The sequence below is a fragment of the Salmo salar genome, chromosome ssa02 (genome assembly GCF_905237065.1).
Source record: "Salmo salar chromosome ssa02, Ssal_v3.1, whole genome shotgun sequence".
Lineage (NCBI taxonomy): Eukaryota > Metazoa > Chordata > Actinopteri > Salmoniformes > Salmonidae > Salmo > Salmo salar.
Window position 1 is genome coordinate 63,871,186 of NC_059443.1, and position 18,952 is coordinate 63,890,137.

General features: G+C 43.5%; 1 protein-coding gene and 1 long non-coding RNA gene across 3 annotated transcripts; one reads left to right on the forward strand and one right to left on the reverse strand.

Annotated features, from left to right (window-relative positions):
* Positions 1 to 4,435: 4,435 nt before the first annotated feature.
* LOC106589591 (nuclear factor interleukin-3-regulated protein-like) lies at positions 4,436 to 8,200 on the reverse strand. The gene is made up of 2 exons (XM_014179748.2): positions 7,935 to 8,200; positions 4,436 to 6,964 (listed from the first exon to the last, which is right to left on the reverse strand). The coding sequence occupies exon 2, from the start codon at positions 6,851 to 6,853 to the stop codon at positions 5,558 to 5,560; it is 1,296 nt and encodes a 431-aa protein (XP_014035223.2). The 5' UTR covers positions 6,854 to 6,964; positions 7,935 to 8,200; the 3' UTR covers positions 4,436 to 5,557.
* Positions 6,658 to 8,921, forward strand: LOC123730533 (uncharacterized). 2 transcript variants are annotated; one of them, XR_006761988.1, is made up of 2 exons: positions 6,658 to 6,788; positions 8,141 to 8,921. It is a non-coding gene; the product is annotated as an uncharacterized lncRNA (long non-coding RNA). The 2 variants fall into 2 exon arrangements; XR_006761989.1 differs by having other exon boundaries at positions 6,679 to 6,788; positions 8,146 to 8,921.
* Positions 8,922 to 18,952: the final 10,031 nt, after the last annotated feature.

Sequence of the window (18,952 nt, forward strand, 5' to 3'; positions counted from 1 at the left end):
GACCGGTAGTGTGTATATATATATTGTGTGTACAAAACATTAAGAACACCTGCTCTTTCCATGACATAGACTGAGCAGGTGAAAGCTATGCTCCCTTATTGATGTCACTTGTTAAATCCCCTTCAATCAGTGTAGATGAAGGGGAGGAGACAGGTTAAAGAAGGATTTTTAAGCATTGAGACAATTGAGACATGGATTGTGTATGAGTTCCATTCAGAGGGTGAATGGGCAAGACAAAATATTTAAGTGCCTTTTAAATGGGGTATGGTAGTAGGTGCCAGGCGCACCTGTTTGAAAGATCCAAGAACTGCAACGCTGCTGGGTTTTCATGCTCAACAGTTTCTCTTGTGTATCAAGGAAGGTGTTCATAATGTTTTATACACTCAATGTAGATTTGACTCGCTAGGACTCTCATTTGGATTACATAGGGAACATAACGATTGAGCCCTGAAGCTCCGTTTTATGTCATAACAATTGAGCCCTGAAGCTCCGTTTTATTTCATAACGATTGAGCCCTGAATCTCCATTTTATGTCATAAGACAAGCTGTTTCCAAGGAGATTTTTGTAACAGCATCAAGAGCCTCTCTGGATGTCCGTGGTGATAGATAACTATAGTCAAGGACAGCTTCAGTTATTCTATTGGCACTTGTATTTACATCGCCACCATGGCCTTTTTTGCCTTTACCTCCCTTATCTCACCTCATTTTCTCACATTGTATATAGACTTATTTTTCTACTGTATTATTGACTGTATGTTTGTTTTACTCCTTGTGTAACTCTGTGTTGTTGTATGTGTCGAACTGCTTTGCTTTATCTTGGCCAGGTCGCAATTGTAAATGAGAACTTGTTTCTCAACTTGCCTACCTGGTTAAATAAAGGTGAAATTAAAAAATTAAAAATGTAAAAAAAAACTCTGAATGGGTTTTTATTCTCCGTCCATAGTGTTTTCTCTATTGTATCATAGAGCAGGCCTGCCATTCAGAATGACCTTGGAGATAAGGAAATAACAGCCACTGGAGAAAGCAATGATGTTGTTTTCAATGGAAGAAGGTTATCACACATTCAATAGAAGTGGTTATTCTCTCACATTTTCTCTAATACAATACTGCTGTCCCTTTGATCTCCCATTTCAGAGTTATGAAAATGGGGGAAAATGGAATTACTTCTTATCATATTGCCTTTAAGCATTTTTGGATATATGGAATTTGAGAACTGACCTGTTGCGCTTCAAGGGTGAAAGACACATGAACACAAAGAAATCCTACTCTCCACAGACATCGAACATCAAATAGTTTTGAGGACCCTTGGCTGTTGTCTTTACTTATTTATGCTCATTACTTGATGCCTATCCCACACACACACACACACACACACACACACACACACACACACACACACACACACACACACACACACACACACACACACACAGTGCCATTCTTCAATCTAATGGTAATCTCTTCATTGCCCCCAATAAACCTCCGACAAGTAGTGTTGAGGAGAGTTTCTATCTCTGTAAGACAAAAGAGGAAAGGCCATAAGCGTGAATAGTATCGTTATCAGTGTCAGTAGAGCGTTTAACCCGTTGAACTCTATGGACTATAACATTGGTCAGCTCATCATTTACTCCAACGTCCTCTGCGCTGGTTAATCATCTTTCTTATTAACCCTACGCACACAGAGAAGAGAGAAGGATATCTTACAGTAGATCTGACTCTATACTCCAATATCCAGTTGGAATCCATTCAATTCCAATGCCAATTCAAATGCTTTTTCTTGCCACTTTTTGTAGTGTGCGTATGTTCATTAAAACAGTGTCAAACCTGGAGTCAAATTTTTTCACAGTGTTACATAATTGCTTTTACATATGCCATGGAGAAGCCCCTTTGGCAACATGGAATAGAGGAATCAACTGGAAAGGATTAAGAAAGAACAGATTCATATACATCCCTCCTTCCAACCCCCTTTTCTTCCATTCCCCTCTCCCTCTCTCCTTCCATTCCCCTCTCCTCTCTCCCACTCCTTCCCTCCCCCTCTCTTTGTTACCACACTGCCGTCAGTCAGACAATCTTGGGGAGACGTTGACCTTAAACTTGGTAGCTCCTACCCCCTCTACTCCGACAACAACCACCCAACCCCCAACGCACTCCCCCCAGAGCTGCGTCTGCTGCACAGTGTTCCCTTGGCAACCGTCATAGCCAGCGTCTGCCTAGCAACCAGCAACCAGACTGTCTGTATGGTCTATGGATTATAGGAATGGGGGTTGGTTGTAGACTAGACTAGAGGGAGGGGTGTTGGGGATTGGGGTAGAGTAGAGTAGACAAAACAACTGATGTGTATCTATTGGGCTATTCAGTGTTATTGTTAGGCAGGCGGGGAGGAGACAGACAGAGGTAGACTCAGTGAACTGGGGGGTTACCATGTATGGAGTCCATGCCTGTCAAAAACAATATCTGGGGTGTCTCACTCACACTCTCCATGTTATCACCAGTTATCTCACACTAATGTTTTTTAAAGAGTGAAAAAGGAAAGATGAGAGAAAAAGAACCAGAATATAAACATAATAAACCTATGCCAGGAAATACGTTAAATACGTAAGAAATACGTTAAATACGTAGGAAATACGTTAAATACGTCTAAGTAACCAGGCTCACTACTGGAACGATAAGGACTGGTGTAGCATGAGGCATGTGCTCTGACAAATACACTGTAGAGAGTCTACTACTGGAACGATAAGGACTGGTGTGGCATGAGGCATGTGTTCTGACAAATACACTGTAGAGAATGAACTACTCGATTTGAGAACCTCAATGGATATTTCTGCTGTGGGTGAAGCGTTCAGCTACAGAGACTGCCGGATGCCACCTGGTGTTGGGTTTTGTTCACTGAAGAACAACAGCTTCCAGACCTGTTCTGGGTGTATCTCTGAATATCACTGAGCCAGTCGTGAACAGTTAGCATCTCTTACTCTATACGAAGTGTATAGTCTTCTACACTATCTTCATATCTCCTGTGTTAGTGTCTCTCCCCCTCCCTCCTTTGACTTCCCTACTTCTATCTACTCTTCTTCTCTCTCTACCCCTCCTTTCCTCTCCTTCTTTCTTCTCTAAGTCTTTCTTTCTCTCCGTCCCATTCATATTCAGGTCCAGAAGTGCGTCCTGACATGGCCAATCAATATCCTGTCCTCTCCTTGAAGCTTAAAATAGCTTCTCCTCCTGCTGCTGCTGACGTTGTCTCTCTCTGTGTGTGTGTGTGTGTGTGTGTGTGTGTGTGTGTGTGTGTGTGTGTGTGTGTGTGTGTGTGTGTGTGTGTGTGTGTGTGTGTGTGTGTGTGTGTGTGTGTGTGTGTGTGTTGCTGCTGACGTGGTACATATGAGTCACTCAGAGACCCACTCTCTCCCCCCATCCCATCCCCATCACTGAGCAGAGAGGGAGGCCTAGATTATGCCCCAATCTCCATTTTTATCCATTTTATCATATTTTATTGTAACACATTTGCACTGCCCGTACTTTACCTTCATGTAAATATTGTAGAGATGCATTGTATCTACAGAACCCTTCCTTTTCCCCTCTTTAACGCCTTGCTCTGTTCAGCTGTGTGCACTGCCGTGTCGTGCTAGTGACCCTTAGTGCATCACAGAGCTGCAGAGAGTGAGGGAGGGGAGAGAGAGGGATGGGAATAGAGGGAGGTAGTGAGAGAGTAAGTAAGAAGAGAGAGGGGGGAGATAGAGAGGAGGGAGGTAAAGAGAGGTAGAGGGAGAAAGAAATCACCCGTTCATCGTTGGCGAGAGACAGAGAGCGAGAGACAGAGAGCGAGAGACAGAGAGCGAGAGCGAGAGAGATGCAAGGCCTCTGTAGCTCACTGGGGACCCTGCCTGTCTCATTAGGTTCAGGCACGCAAACAGTAGTGTATATATAGAGGGTTGGAAAAGAGCACCATTATAGTCTATCACTGATGCAGAAAACACGAGCTGGGTGGGAAGGCTGCTATATATATATTTATAGTGGATGAGGATATTTCCCTCCATTACAATGTAAAGCACTTAAACACTTCAGGTGGAAAGGTGGTCTGTGTATACTGTCAATGCATTTAGATCAGCTGTTAGTGATGTATTTTGTGTTGGTGGATCTTTATAATGCATGCTTTTAGCACAGTAGAAACACATTGGTTTGTTCAGGAATACATCATGTTTTTTTTAACTCTCTATCTCGAGCCCTCATATGACTCAGCGGAGACTACTCGTCATGTGCTGCGAGAACACTTCATATGAGCGTGTGGGGTCGTAACCACGTGTACAAGGCTACTAGTAACTTCAGACTCCCTGCATTTATAAGAGAATAGTGGATGTGAGACTAGCCGTGTAAGACACACGTAATAAAGTATCATAAACGTGTATTAGTCAGTCACGTAATAGAAACTCATAGACACAAAACACTGATTAGGAAAAACGGTTTATTTACGTACATGTCCAGTATATCACATTACTTACAGTTGAAATGAAAGAATATGTACATAGAATCTGTTATTTTTCTATTTTTTAGCCAAACCGTTTAAGACAAACTGTGTAGAAACAAATCGAGGTGAGGAATACCATGTCTTACAGCAGCAGGATAATGTAAAGTAATAATGCAAACAGAATGGGTTTACAAATGATCTATCTATGACATCAGTGTGTGTACCGCTGCATGTGCTCGTGTTTACCAGTGTAATCCAGTGTTTTAAGACCTGTTCAATAAAAGTCTCTAAAGAAAGAATGTGAAACGTTATCAAAGAAATAGGACAGATCAGTCTACAAAAAAAAAGAGTATTTCAGATATAATAAGAAAAAGTATGAAAAAGTATGAAAATGTATGCACTCACTACTGTAAGTCGCCCTGGATAAGAGTGTCTGCTAAATTACTAAATATATAAATACAAAAATGTGTATCATATAAGTTACCCATAAATGCTGTTTTATAGTACTGTAAATCAAACAGAGTATCCTGAAGTATTGCTTTTGACTGCTGATTGCTATTGTAACTGGTATTTCCTGTGCTGGTGTGCTTTTATAGTGGTGAAGGCCACTGTATCGTAGTATCTGGAGAATGTGTTATTGAAGTAGTTTTCAGGTTGTCATATGGTTCGCTCAGCTTCATCACACTTGATGTAGCTGTTTGCTTGAGCTAAATGGGGCGGCAGGTAGTTTAGTGGTTAGAGCGTTGGGCCAGTAACCGAAAGGTTGCTGGATCGAATCCCCGAGCTGGCAAGGTAAAAAAAATATTTTGTTCTGCCCCTGAACAAGGCAGTTAACCCACCGTTCCTAGGCCATCATTGTAAATAAGAATTTGTTCTTAACTGACTTGCCTAGTTCAAATAAAAATGGGCAGTGCTGTGCCCTGTGAGTCAAGTTCAGCTGAGACACAGTGAAAGTGTCCTGTGAGAGTCAATGTTCAGGTTGAAGTGAATGTAACTTTCTTTGAGTCTATACCCCTTTCTCTCCCTCTCTCTGTTGCTCTTCTCTGTATGTAAATGTAAAAATGTGTGTAAGGTGAGGTTGTGAGTGTGTTCAAGCTGACCTCAGACCAGTTTGGAGAGCAGCTGCTGAGAGAACAGCTTCTTGAGCTGGGCCACCTCCTGCGATAGAGAACTGAGCTGGGATTTGAGGGCGCCATTCTCCACCACATACTGGGAGTCTGTGGTAGTGGTGGGGCTGTGTGGAGACCCTCCAGAGGGGGAGTAGTGGTGCTGCTGATCATGCCCAGCACGGGCCTCCTCCCTGGGCCATGCAGCCTGGCCCTCTCCCCTATGACTGTACCATCCAGCCTGGCTCCTCTGGATGTTTGGTCCGACTGTAGCTACGGGGCAAGGGCGTTTACTATTAGGGGACCTTGCTGGTATCTCCCCACCTTCGCTACCTCCACCGGGGGTTTTGAAGCGCAGTTTGTGTGGTAGGCTAGAGTCCTGCCTGCCGTGGTACTGTCCTTCTGCCTCCAGGGATGTGCGAGGCTCATAACGCCCCTGTTCCTCTACCGTTCTGGGGGAAGTTCGGCTGTGGTCCCCTAGTCCATCGGCAAAGAACACAGGGCTGCCGATGTTGGAGCTTCCAGGGGAGAAAGCAGAGTCCTCGGATATACTACTGCCCACATCACGCCCTGCTGGCAGCCCAGTTCCCCTCACCTCGTATGAGGATGAGTGGTGGGGATGGTGGGAGGTGGTGGCGGCGGTGTTATTGGGGTAGGAACCATCATCGTGGGGTAGGTAGTACCTCAGTTCAAGATGGTTGGGGGGAGGCACGGACAGCGGCATTATGGCTATTTCGGAGGTGTCCTTGACTAGGCCAAAGCGGAACTTGAAGGCCAGGAGTTCGGCCCTTAGCCGAGCGTTCTCCTCCAACAACCCCAGAACCCTCGTCTCCAGGACCATGTCATTGGCACGTCGTTTCTCACGCGACCGTTTCGCCGCCTCGTTGTTCTTCTTCCTCTTATCCCAGTAGCCGTCGTCCTTCTTCTCATCGGGAGTGAACTCGCGTTTGCGGCGCAGAGCACTGTTGCTATCGTCAAAGTCATCCTCACCGTCATTGTTAGAGATAGCATTAGCGTTAGCATGGTTAGTGGTGGCGGCTAGGCTTTCTTTCCGCTTCAGGGCAGAGGTGCAGCCCAGGAGGGAACGGGCTAGCTGGCTGCTGGAGGTCAGGATGGAGACCGCCTCGTCAGTGAAGGACATTGCCTCGCTCAGAGGCCTCGGGTCCAGGCCTTCCAGTCCCAACAGATGGGAGGGACCACCAGACAGATCCTGGAGGACGCTACTGGTGGGTCTAGTATGGTATTTCATGCTTGGATAGCCCTGGTGTGATAGGGTAATTGCCAAACTCATAGATTGTGTGCTTGAGTTTTGTTTAATAGCTCACTTTAGAAATACACTCTCTGGTTGTTTTGATAATGACGCTGGCTCGAGTGCCTGTGATTCACGTTGCAATGCCACCATCTAGTGGACAGAGAGAGAAAAGGCAGCGAGGAGGTTAATGAGATTTGAGTAAACCTTATGTAAGTTCAACACAATGTTATATCATTCTGTCACAGCTCCAAATATTCCTGTAGTGTACAGTGTACTGAACAGATGCACATAGATGGTTAACACGCACATATTTGTCATTATGAAACACATCCCTAGGCCAATTCCATTTTGCGACATGGATATCAGCAAGTTGAGGATGAAAGTAAGCTGCTGATTTGTGAAGAATATTCTATCCTATACTATTCTATTATTTCTATGTTGACTATGTATATATGTATATATATGTATATATATGTATATGTAATGCATTCCTGAATGTTTTATTGGGATGAGGGAATTTTCAAAGAATGTCAAACACAAGGCTACTCGCCTATAATAAAGCCTATAATAAAGCCTATAATAAAGCCTATAATAAAGCGTCTATAGGCTATAACAGAGGTTGTGTAAAGGAATCCAGTGAACTTTCTGTCAATTCAACAGTACGCTGAATACTGTAGTTTTCACAGCAACAGTCTTTAACAACTATTTGCTCCCACACACAGTCTGAACAAGTTGAATTAAGTGTACCCACTGAGAAGGCAGCCCCGAGGCCTGTCATCATTTCCTCGCGTTACGCAACGTTACAGACATGCATTTATGCATGATTTTACCCGGTGTCCCTGAGAAACAGCACTGGCGGATGAGAACCGCGGCAGCATGCGCAGGGTAACTGAGAATCGAAGGGAGACGATCAACTTTATCTGGTTTTGATATGCTGCATAGTGCCAAATCCTAATATTAGACTACATTACTTTATCAACCACTTTTTATATTTTCCCTATCCACCTTAAATAACTAGTTCAGCACCACACACAATACAATTCTTAAAAAACACATTTTAGTCACATTTCTATATAACATAATAAATCAACATGTTCTTTTCCATTTGAGATGAGATTACCTGTCAGTGAAATAGCCAGATGAAGTTCCTCTTCTTCATGTAAATCTCCTCCAGTGCTTCAAAGTGGTCTGAAATGGCCACAATGTTATTAGAAAGACTGCATATGCTCAATAGATTGGATGATAGGGCGCGTCTCTCCCAGTTCGCTTTGCGCTTGTTTCTGCTCAGCGAACACTGCCGCTACTCATATTTGTTTCTTCACCCAGCATAGGTTCAACTTGGTTTGTCTCCTCACCTCGCCTGAACCCGCGTCCTCAGCCTATAGAATAGAACCACCACCAACGGAACGCAAAGCCGCCTCCCCCTCGGCCTGGAGCCAATGCGCCATTCAGTCACAGCAGAGCGAGCCTATCCGCTTTCAGCTGCTATGCGTCACACACTATTTTTCTCACCCCAATCCACCTCTCTCTCTTTCTCTCTCTCTCTCTCTCTCTCTCTCTCTCTCTCTCTGATTTTCAACCATGTTTTCAACATCTTTGATCATATTACTGTATGTTAATGTCTCCAAATAAGTTGCAAATCCAGTCCACAGTCTCTCCAAATATCCATTTGCAAGACATTGACTGATAATATGCCTATTTTGAAATAATTCCATTAAATACCTACATGTACAACAGAATGGGTTGGATTCTGGTTTTACAGATACAGATGTCTCATGCTGTCTGTCCATACACCTCCAATCCCTCATGTTGATTGACCTGAGAGCTCTCTCCTGAACTGGGATGCCCACTGACTCAGTGCTCAACTGGACTTGACATTTATCCATCTATCCATGGAATTCACCTCCATGTGTAATACACAGAACATATCTTACCAGCACTGATTTGAATGATAGCTGCTTTATTGAGGAAAGTTTACTTGCAATGACTGTAAATGTGGTTGTCTTGGCTACCTTAGTTGAATGCACTGACTGTGAGTATATCTGGATACATGAACAAAATATACAAAATATGTACAGATATGTTTAAAGCAAAAGTTCAATTACTATTTGTTATTCATTTGTACAGTTTATGTTATGAATGGAGTTTACTTTTACATGTACCAGGAATTTGACCTGTTGCCAGAATTTAAATCAAGTCAAATCAAATGTTATTGGTCACATACACATATTTAGCAGATGTTATTGCTGGTGTAGCGAAATGCTTGTGTTCCTAGCTCCAACAGTGCAGTAGTATCTAACAATTCACAACAATACACACAAATCTAAAAGTAAAATAATTGAATTAAGAAATATATAAATATTAGGACGGGCATTTAAATATTAGGGCGAGCAAATATACAGCCAGAATATACAGACTGTAGACAGAGGAATTTACACATAGTCTATATACAGTACACACACAATACAGATACAGTAAACACCGAAACAACACATAATATTAATGATAATAACAGAGTATGTAAAATGGGTTCAATTGGCGTTATAACAGATTTCCAATGCTGTCTATAATCTTCATGTCTTGGGATCACCAATCCCATTAGGCTGGATAGTCTGAAAGGTGATTTTTGAATTGGACCAAAGGCAACACAGGCTAGTAAGGATCCGCCCCTTTTTTACATTTTCGCCTAAAATGACATACCCAAATCTAACTGCCTGTAGCTCAGGCCCTGAAGCAAGGACATGCATATTCTTGGTACCATTTGAAAGGGAACACTTTGAAGTTTGTGGAAATGTGAAAGGAATGTAGGAGAATATAACACAATAGATCTGGTAAAAGATAATACAAAGAAAAAACCAACCTTTCTTTTGTATTTTTTTTGTACCATCATTTTGAAATGCAAGAGAAAGTCCATAATGCACTATTCTAGCCCAGGTGCAATTTAGAGTTTGGCCACTAGATGGCAGCAGTGTATGTGCAAAGTTTTAGACTGATCCAGTGAACCATTGCATTTCTGTTCAGAATTTTGTATCAAGACTGCCCAAATGTGCCTAATTTGTTTATTAATAACTTTTCATGTTCAAAATTGTGCAATCTCCTCAAACAATAGCATGGTATTCGTTCACTGTAATAGCTACTGTAAATTGTACAGTGCAGTTAGATTAACAAGAACTTAAGCTTTCTGCCAATATCAGATATGTCGATGTCCTGGGAAATGTTCTTGTTACTTACAACCTACATTAGCCTACATTAGCTCAACTGTCCCGTGGAAGGGACACCGATCCCGAAGAAGCAAGCCTACCTACTTAGGAGGCCCGCTGACGTAGGCAGCCATACCAAACACAACATAACTAATTCCGTCTATTCTGAGAGGTCAGTCTGACATGTATAGTACATAAGCATTTAGTACATAGTACCGATATTATCATTTTTTGCCCATCATGTTCAAATCATCTATAAGTGACTTTGAAATACATTCAGATGATTTAGACATTATGTACAAAAAATGATATCGGTTCCATGACATGAATGGAATTTGTGCCACTAATGCTAAAACATTAGCATTTGGAAAATGGTGCCAGTGAAATACAATCAAAGCATGGATTTCTGTCATTCCCTGTCTAGACTGCTTACATGATAAGGAAACCAACATGTCATTTTGTAATTTGGGTGAAATATCCCTTTAAGTAACCTTCTTTCTTATGTAACCAGACCAAACATAACATATCATACTCATTGGAAGGGAACAAATCGTCCTGGATCCTCCCGGTACTGCTGCTCATTCTGTTCACCAGTTATGGAAGTTGATGCCACCGGCCTTCTAGGCTGCACTGAACTGTGTCATTACGCACACCTGGTTCCAATTCCTCACTGATTGTGTTTGCTTAAATGTGCCCTTTGTTTCCCCAGTGGGCTGTCGATTCATTGTTCCCATGTCCGTTGGTCGTGTGAGTACCTGTGTATTGTCTCAACCTGTGCTGCGTGTTTTGTGCATTGTGTATTATGGGTCTCGTCCTGTGTCGTTCTACGAGGTTTACCCTCGCTCTTTTGTTTGGGTACATCCCAGTGTTTTGGGTGTATTAAAAACCCAGATTATGTATTCCTGCGCCTGTTTCCAAATCTTTTACACCAGCATGACACAAATTTACATTTACTATGTTACGTCTATTCTGAGAGGCCAGGGTGACATGTATAGTACATAAGCATGTAGTACATGTGTAGTACATATGAATTGGAGGGGAACAAATGTGCATTTACTATGTCTACGGTGTCGCTATAGGTTTGAATCCAGCTTACTGTCCTTTGACACAACCTCTTTCCATCTTTCCCCACTGTCATCCTCTCTATCTGTACAATAAAATCAGAAAATATTTCCCAAAGAAATTGCTGAACTTAGCTGAACTTAGAACAACTAAGCTACTTTGTGTTGTTAAGCAGCCTATAATCCTTCCTTCCATGAATTCACTTTCATGGAATTCACTTTCATAAAAAGTACACCAGCATGTATAATAGATACAGTACACGTCAAAAGTTTGAACACACCTACTCATTCAAGGGTTTTTCTTTATTTTACTATTTTCTATATTGTTTCTACAAACTATGAAATAACACATATGGAATAATGTAGTAACCAAAAAAGTGTTAAACAAATCAAAATATATTTTATTTTCTTCAAAGTAGCCACCCTTTGCTTTGAGACAGCTTTGCACACTCTTGGCATTCTCTCAACCAGCTTCACCTGAAATGCTTTTCCAACAGTCTTGAAGGAGTTCCCAAATATGCTGAGCACTTGGCGGCTGCTTTTCCTTCACTCTGTGGTCCAACTCATCCCAAACCATCTCAATTGGGTTGAGGTCGGGTGATTGTGGAGACCAGGTCATCTGATGCAGCACTCATCACTCTCCTGCATGGTCAAATAGCCCTTGCACAGCCTAGAGGTGTGTTGGGTCATTGTCCTGTTGAAAAACAAATGATAGTTCCACTAAGCAAAAACCAGATGGGATGGCGTATCGCTGCAGAATGTTGTGGTAGCCATGCTGGTTAATTGTGCCTTGAATTCTAAATGAATCACAGTGTGACCAGCAAAGCACCCCCACACCATCACACCTGCGGAGATCATCTGTCTACCTACTCTGCGTCTCTCACAAAGACATGGCGGTTGGAACCAAAAATCTCAAATTTGGACTCATCAGACCAAAGGACAGATTTCCACCAGTCTAATGTCCATTGCTCGTGTTTCTTGGTCCAAGCAAGTCTCTTCTTCTTATTGGTGTCCTTTAGTAGTGGTTTATTTCCACAAATTTAACCATGAAGGCTTGATTCACGTACAATGAACTGTGGCCCACAATCTGAGACAATGTCTTGGTGAAGTCCGTGTATGGATAACCATGATATCAGCGGTCTTTTTTGCTGAGGGGCAACTTGGGTAAGGCGATGAAATGGGCTGCTTTGGAGAACCGATCAACGACCACCAGAATAGTGGTAAGCCCTTGAGATGGAGTTAACCCTGTGATTAAGTCCCCAGACACATAGACCAGGGCCGGCTGGGGATGGGCAGAGGTTGGAGCAACCCGGCTGGTCGCTGAGGTGAAGACTTGCTTTGGGCCCAGATGGAACAGGCCGCAACAAAGGATCTCATATCCTCTATGTTGGGCCACCAGAATTTCCGCCTCAGGAACTCCAGTGTCCAATTAACCCCTGGATGTCCAGTTAAGTTAGAGTATCACCATTGTAGTAATCGGGACCTGGGCTGATTGCGGAACGTAAAGTCTGTTAGTGGGTCCCCCTGCCGGGGTCAGGTTCTCGGGTCTGGGCCGGTCGGACGGTGGTCTCAATACTCCATATCACAGGGGCCAGAATGCGCGAGTTGGTGATGATGGGTTCGAGGTCCCTCTCCTCATTAGAGACATCGTGTTGGCGGGACAGGGCGTCTGCCTTCTGATTTTTGGATCCCGGGCGATAGGCTAGCTTGAAATCGAACCTGTTCAAAAAACAGCCCATCTAGCATTGCGAGCGTTCAACCTCTTGGCTTCTTGAATGGAAACGAAGTTCTTATGGTCCATCTAGATCACAAAAGGATGAGGTGCCCCCTCCAACCGGTGCCTCCACCCCTCAAGAGCCCACTTAACTGCCAAGAGCTCCCGGTTGCCTACATTGTAGTTGCATTCCGCCTGTGAGAAACGCTTGGAGAGAAACGCACATGGGTGCAGTTTCTTGTCCCCTCGTGCCGCTGTGAAAGGACCGCCCCTGCTCCGGGGTTCGAGGTGTCCATCTCCACCACAAAGGGATGAGTCGGATCAGGATGAACGAGGATGGATCTAGAGGTGAAACATCCCTTGAGCTCCATGAATGCCCTGTCAGCCTCAGGGTCCAGCAAAAACGGGGTCAGTTGGCGACCGCCTCAATCTTTACGGGGTCCATTTGGATGCCTGCGGTAGACATAATGTGACCCAGGAAGGAAACCGGGGATACGTGGAACTCACACTTCTCTATCTTGACAAAGTTGATTCTGCAGGAAGCATCTCAGGACTTGGCGGACATGCAGTATGTCTTCCGGAAGGGTCTTGGAGGAGATCAAGATGTCATCGAGGTAAACAAAGACAAACCAATTCAACATATCCCTCAGGGTGTCATTCACCAATGCTTGAAAGACTGCCAGTGAGTTCGATAATCCGAATGGCGTGACTAAATACTCGGTGGCCACTAGGGGTGTTTAAGGCAGTCTTCCAATCATCTCCCTGATTCTCACCAGATTGTAAGCATTGCGGAGGTCCAGTTTGGTGAAGAATTGGGCCCCTTGGACCAACCCCAATGCAGAGGACATCAGGGGCTGGGGGTAACAATTCTTGACTGTAATCTGGTTCAGCCCTCTGTAATCGATGCAGGGACGCAGGCCTCCATTCTTCTTACCCACAAAGAAGAAGCCTGCACCAGCAGGGCATCCTGGTCTTCTAGGGATGCATGAGGACACAGCGAGGCTCTTGGTGGGGGTCTTAAACATTTTGTCTGGCAGTCTTTACCCCAGTCTAGTAGGTGTCCCGTGGACCAGGAAACTAGTGTGTTATGTAGCGCTAGCCAGGACTACCCTAGGATAAGTGGGTTCTCGGAAGCAGCGATCAACAGAAAACTAAGAGTCTCAGAGTGGTTCACCCCAACCTGCAGTAGAATTGGCTTGGTCTGATATTCCACCTGACCGGAGCAAATGGGGCGTCCATCGAGGGCTTGAATCTGCAGAGAGATGGGACATTTCACGCAAGGGATCTGTAACTCTCTGGCAAAGTCTTGAACAATGAAATTCTCGGGGTCCTCAAAGGCTTGAATCTGGTGCTGACGGTTGTCCCAGTGGAGGGTTACGGGTAGTAACAGACGGTGACTGGGTAACCAGGAGGTAACTGAAAGCTCGTCACGGTCTCCCCTAGTCCTGGCGAGCCCTGGCGTTTCCCGTCAGCTCTGGGCAGGTAACACGGAGATGGCCGAGACCTCCGCAGTCTTTGCGTATGAGCCTGTCACACTCCTCTGGGCTCAGACGTGTGCGTCCCAGCTGCATAGGCTCCTCAATGCTGGGTTTGGGGGGCTTGGGGTGCTCAGGAAACCGGGATACTGGGGTGGTGTCTCACGCGTTCTCGGAGTCGGTTGTTGATCCTGATTGCCAGCGTTATCAGGGACTCAAGGTCCTCTCCCAGTTCCCGAGAGGCCAGTTCATCCTTGATCGAGTTAGACAACCCCTGGTGGAAAGCGGTGACGAGTGCCTCCGTATTCCACCCACTCTCGGCAGCGAGAGTGCGTAACTCAATGGCGAAGTCAGCCACTGGTCTGGCCCCTTGGCGGATGTTAAACAGTCGGCTGGCCGCTTCTCATCTGCCGACTGGGTGGTCGAAGACTCATCGCAGCTCGGCAGTGAAGGCTAATAGGGAGCTGCATGATGGTGGCTGCTGTTCCCAAACCGCCGTTGCCCACGCCAGGGCCTTGCTCGGGAGTAGAGAGAATATGTAGGCGATCATGGCCCAGATCGGTGTGGAACGAGGAGGACTGTTGCTCGAACACCAGAGAGCACTGGGTGAGGAACCCCTTGCATCCTCCCGGGTGTCCGTCATACCGCTCGGGGGCTGGGATCTTGGGTTCCTAGTGCAGGTTCCCTGGAGGAACTACGGCGACGCCTGTAGCACTGGGTGATGAGACTTGGACATTGGCTCCTCCTGGGTTGATGTTGGACTGTGGTTGGAGGGAGTCGGTAAGTGCCCGGAGGGTTTCTGATATCTGGAAGAGTTGTTCTTGCTGCCGCCCCAGCAGTGCTCTTTGGTGGGTTACAACATTCTTGATCTGGGTGCTCTCTGCTGGGTCCATGTTGTAGGCTGAAGCTTGCTGTGACATGGTGAGGTTGGACTCAAGTGCAGAGAATAGACCAGACAAGGAATCAGTGGTTCAGGATAAACATAACACTTTACTGAGAAATGGTAACTGAAGGATCACAGTAACACTTGGAAAACCACAAACACTCTCAAAAACTCACTCAGGAGACAAATGCACATGGCACACAATTCAAACTTCAGCACAGGACAACATAAAACACACCTCTTTTAACAGGGAAATCATAATGAGTAAATAGGACACACCTGAGTGTCGTTAATGTCTCTAGGACGGTCTCTGCCGCCCTCTGGTGACAGGTGGAACCATGACACTTTGAAGAATCTAAAATCTAAAATACATTTTTGGGGTTACTACATGATTCCATATGTGTTATTTCATAGTTTTGATGTCTTCACTATTATTCTACAATGTAGAAAATAGTAAAAATAAAGAAAAACCCTTGAAAGAGCAGGTTTGTCCAAACTTTTGACTGGTACTGTACATATATAATGCATTTACAGAAAACAAAAGTGCAATTGCTATTTGTTATTAATTTACTATACTGTATTGTTATCTTATATGTTCCATGTAAACATGTAATTATGGCATGTACACTTTTCGATTGTCTTTCAATTAAAATGTGTACAGCATGTATACTGAAGGATTGCACAGGTGGAGCAATTGAATGGTCCTCAGACTAACATTCATTTCAGCCAACTCAGGTTGTTATCCAGTTTATCAAACCTCCTGGGAAATCACTTTCATAGTATGTATAGGCTACATTTACATAATGGACTCAGGGGTTGACGTACCATAGTAAACATACATTTGATTAGCATTTGTGGCACGAATCCCATACAAGTCATGGTACCGATATTAGTACTTTTTTTCCATCATGTTCAAATCATCTATAAGTGACTTTGTTGAGCACAATACATTTGAAATACATTCAGATGATTTAGACATGATGCACGAAAAATACAGAATGAAAAAATGCCACTAATGCTAAAACATTAGCATTTGGAAAATAGTGCCAGGGAAATAAAACCAAAGCATGGATTTCTGTCATTCCCTGTCTAGACTGCTTACAGGATAAGGAAACCAACATGTCATTTTGTAATTTGGGTAAACTATCCCTTTAAATAATCTTCTTTCTTATGTAACCAGACCAAACATACATATCATACTCATTGGAAGGGAACAAATCGTCCAGGATCCCCACGGTACTGCTGCTCATTCTGTTCACCAGTTATGGAGGTTGATGCCACCGGCCTTCTAGGCTGCACTGAACTGTGTCATTACGCACACCTGGTTCCAATTCCTCACTGATTGTGTTTGCTTAAATGTGCCCTTTGTTTCCCCAGTGGGCTGTCGATTATTGTTCCCATGTCCGTTGGTCGTGTGAGTACCTGTGTATTGTCTCAACCTGTGCTGCGTGTTTTGTGCATTGTGTATTATGGGTCTCGTCCCGTGTCGTTCTACGAGGTTTACCCTCGCTCTTTTGTTTGGGTACATCCCAGTGTTTTGGGTGTATTAAAAACCCAGATGATGTATTCCTGCGCCTGTTTCCAAATTCTTTACACCAGCATGACACAAATTTACATTTACTATGTTACGTCTATTCTGAGAGGCCAGGCTGACATGTATAGTTCATTAGCATTTAGTACATGTGTAGTACATATGAATTGGAGGGGAACAAATGTGCATTTACTATGTCTATGGTGTCGCTATAGGTTTGAATCCAGCTTATTGCCCTTTGACACAACCTCTTTCCATCTTTCCCCACTGTCATCCTCTCTCTATCTGTACAATACAATCAGAAAATATTTCCCAAAGAAATTGCTGAACTTAGCTGAACTTTCACAACTAAGCTACTTTGTGTTGTTAAGCAGCCTATAATCCTTCCTTCCATGAATTCACTTTCATGGAATTCACTTTCATAAAAAGTACACAAGCATGATATAATACATTTACAGAAAGCAAACCTGCTATTTGTTATTAATTTACTATACTTGTATGTACTGTATATGTTACATGTAAAACATGTAATGGTACTGTATGTAGTCTACAACTACAGAAAGAATGCACTTTATTTACATATTATATGTTATATACAGTATGTTACTTGAAAATATGTAATGGTATGAAGGAATGCCCTTTATTACATATTATATGTTATGTATGTTACATGAAAACATGTAAGGGTATGAAGGAATGCACTTTATTACATATTGTATGTTACATGAAAACATGTAAGGGTATGAAGGAATGCACTTTATTACATATGTTTTGTATGTTACATGAAAACATGTAATGGTATGAAGGAATGCACAGATGGAGGAAATGGGAGCAAACAAGGTTTTGGTAGTCCTACGTGGTCAGAAGCACGAAAACACACCATACAGCCAGTCACCCCTCTCTCTATGCCTCTCTTTCTCTCTCACAACCCCCCCCCTCTCTGTCCCATGTCTGCCCTCCCTGAGGAAATACGCTAATGCTCCTGAATGTTTAGAGTAACAGGATCTATTGGAGCTGGAAGGACACAAAAAAAAGCAAGCCAACATACTTTGTTATTATCATCAAGGCTATGTACGTGTATTGTATAGTGTGTGTCAGTAGATTAATTAGCTATGGGCAATGTACACTATATGTACAGTATGATCTGTATATGATGTCATGTCTACAGACAGCATATTTACATACAGAATAATTAATGATGTGTCCTAGACAATTTCCACCCTTGGGGACAATACATTTGATCCTATCCTATCTTGTTTATCCGGTGTAGGCTACACTTGTCACGATTGTCGTAAGGAGTACACCAAAACGCAGCGGGAAAATGTATAGTCATCTTTTTTTTTGAAGAAGGAAAAACAAAATAAACACATATACAAAACAAACGACTCCAAACAGTCCCGTCAGGTGCAACAAACACTAAACCAGGAAATACCTACCCACAAACCCCCATAGAACAAACACCCCTATAAATAGGACCTTCAATCAGAGGCAACGAGAAGCAGCTGCCTCCAATTGAAGGTCAACCCAATAAACACCACATAGAAATAGACCAACTAGAAATAACATAGAACATAACCCGAAACACCCTAAACAAACACCCCCTGCCACGCCCTGACCAAACTACAATAACAAACAGCCCCTTTACTGGTCAGGACGTGACAACACTCTTCTAGACCATTTAGAGTACAGTACATGTGTGTTATCTTTTTACACATTTCCTTCCTGCACTGTTGAGATGAGTTCTCGTAGCCAAGAAAAACGTCTGGTGGAAGCATACGATTACACTCAGATGTGGATTGGAATGCTATTTATACGATCCCAGTTGCGAAACTATGGTAAAGAACAGAGTCAGGGTTCTATACCATCTCATGCTAGCCATGGTCCGAGCAATTTTCCGCCCTATAGACAATATCAAATACGCAAAAATAACTTAAGAAATAGGTTAAATTATATCAGCCAATATGCTAGATGTAGTTTGAAGAGAGCAGAGCTGGAGAGACTTGCACTTTTGCTTGAGCTATTTGTATAGCCTACCTTTTAGGAGTGGGAAGATTTTCAGACTGAGAAATATGGGTGATCAATATTTAGGCCTATTTCTAGAAAATGTAGTTAACTATAGCCTAATCATAGGTCTATTTAGGAAGCACATTTGCTTGGAAAGATAACTGCCCCATGCTTCTCCGCCTATGTATAAGTCGTAAACTATGTAAGTCGCTCTGGATAAGAGCGTCTGCTAAATAACGTAAATGTAAAATGTAAATGTATACATAGGCT

Bases quoted from the DNA above. Each gene is read 5' to 3' on its own strand.
- LOC106589591 (XM_014179748.2), bottom strand. From the start codon at position 6,853: ATGAGTTTGGCAATTACCCTATCACACCAGGGCTATCCAAGCATGAAA.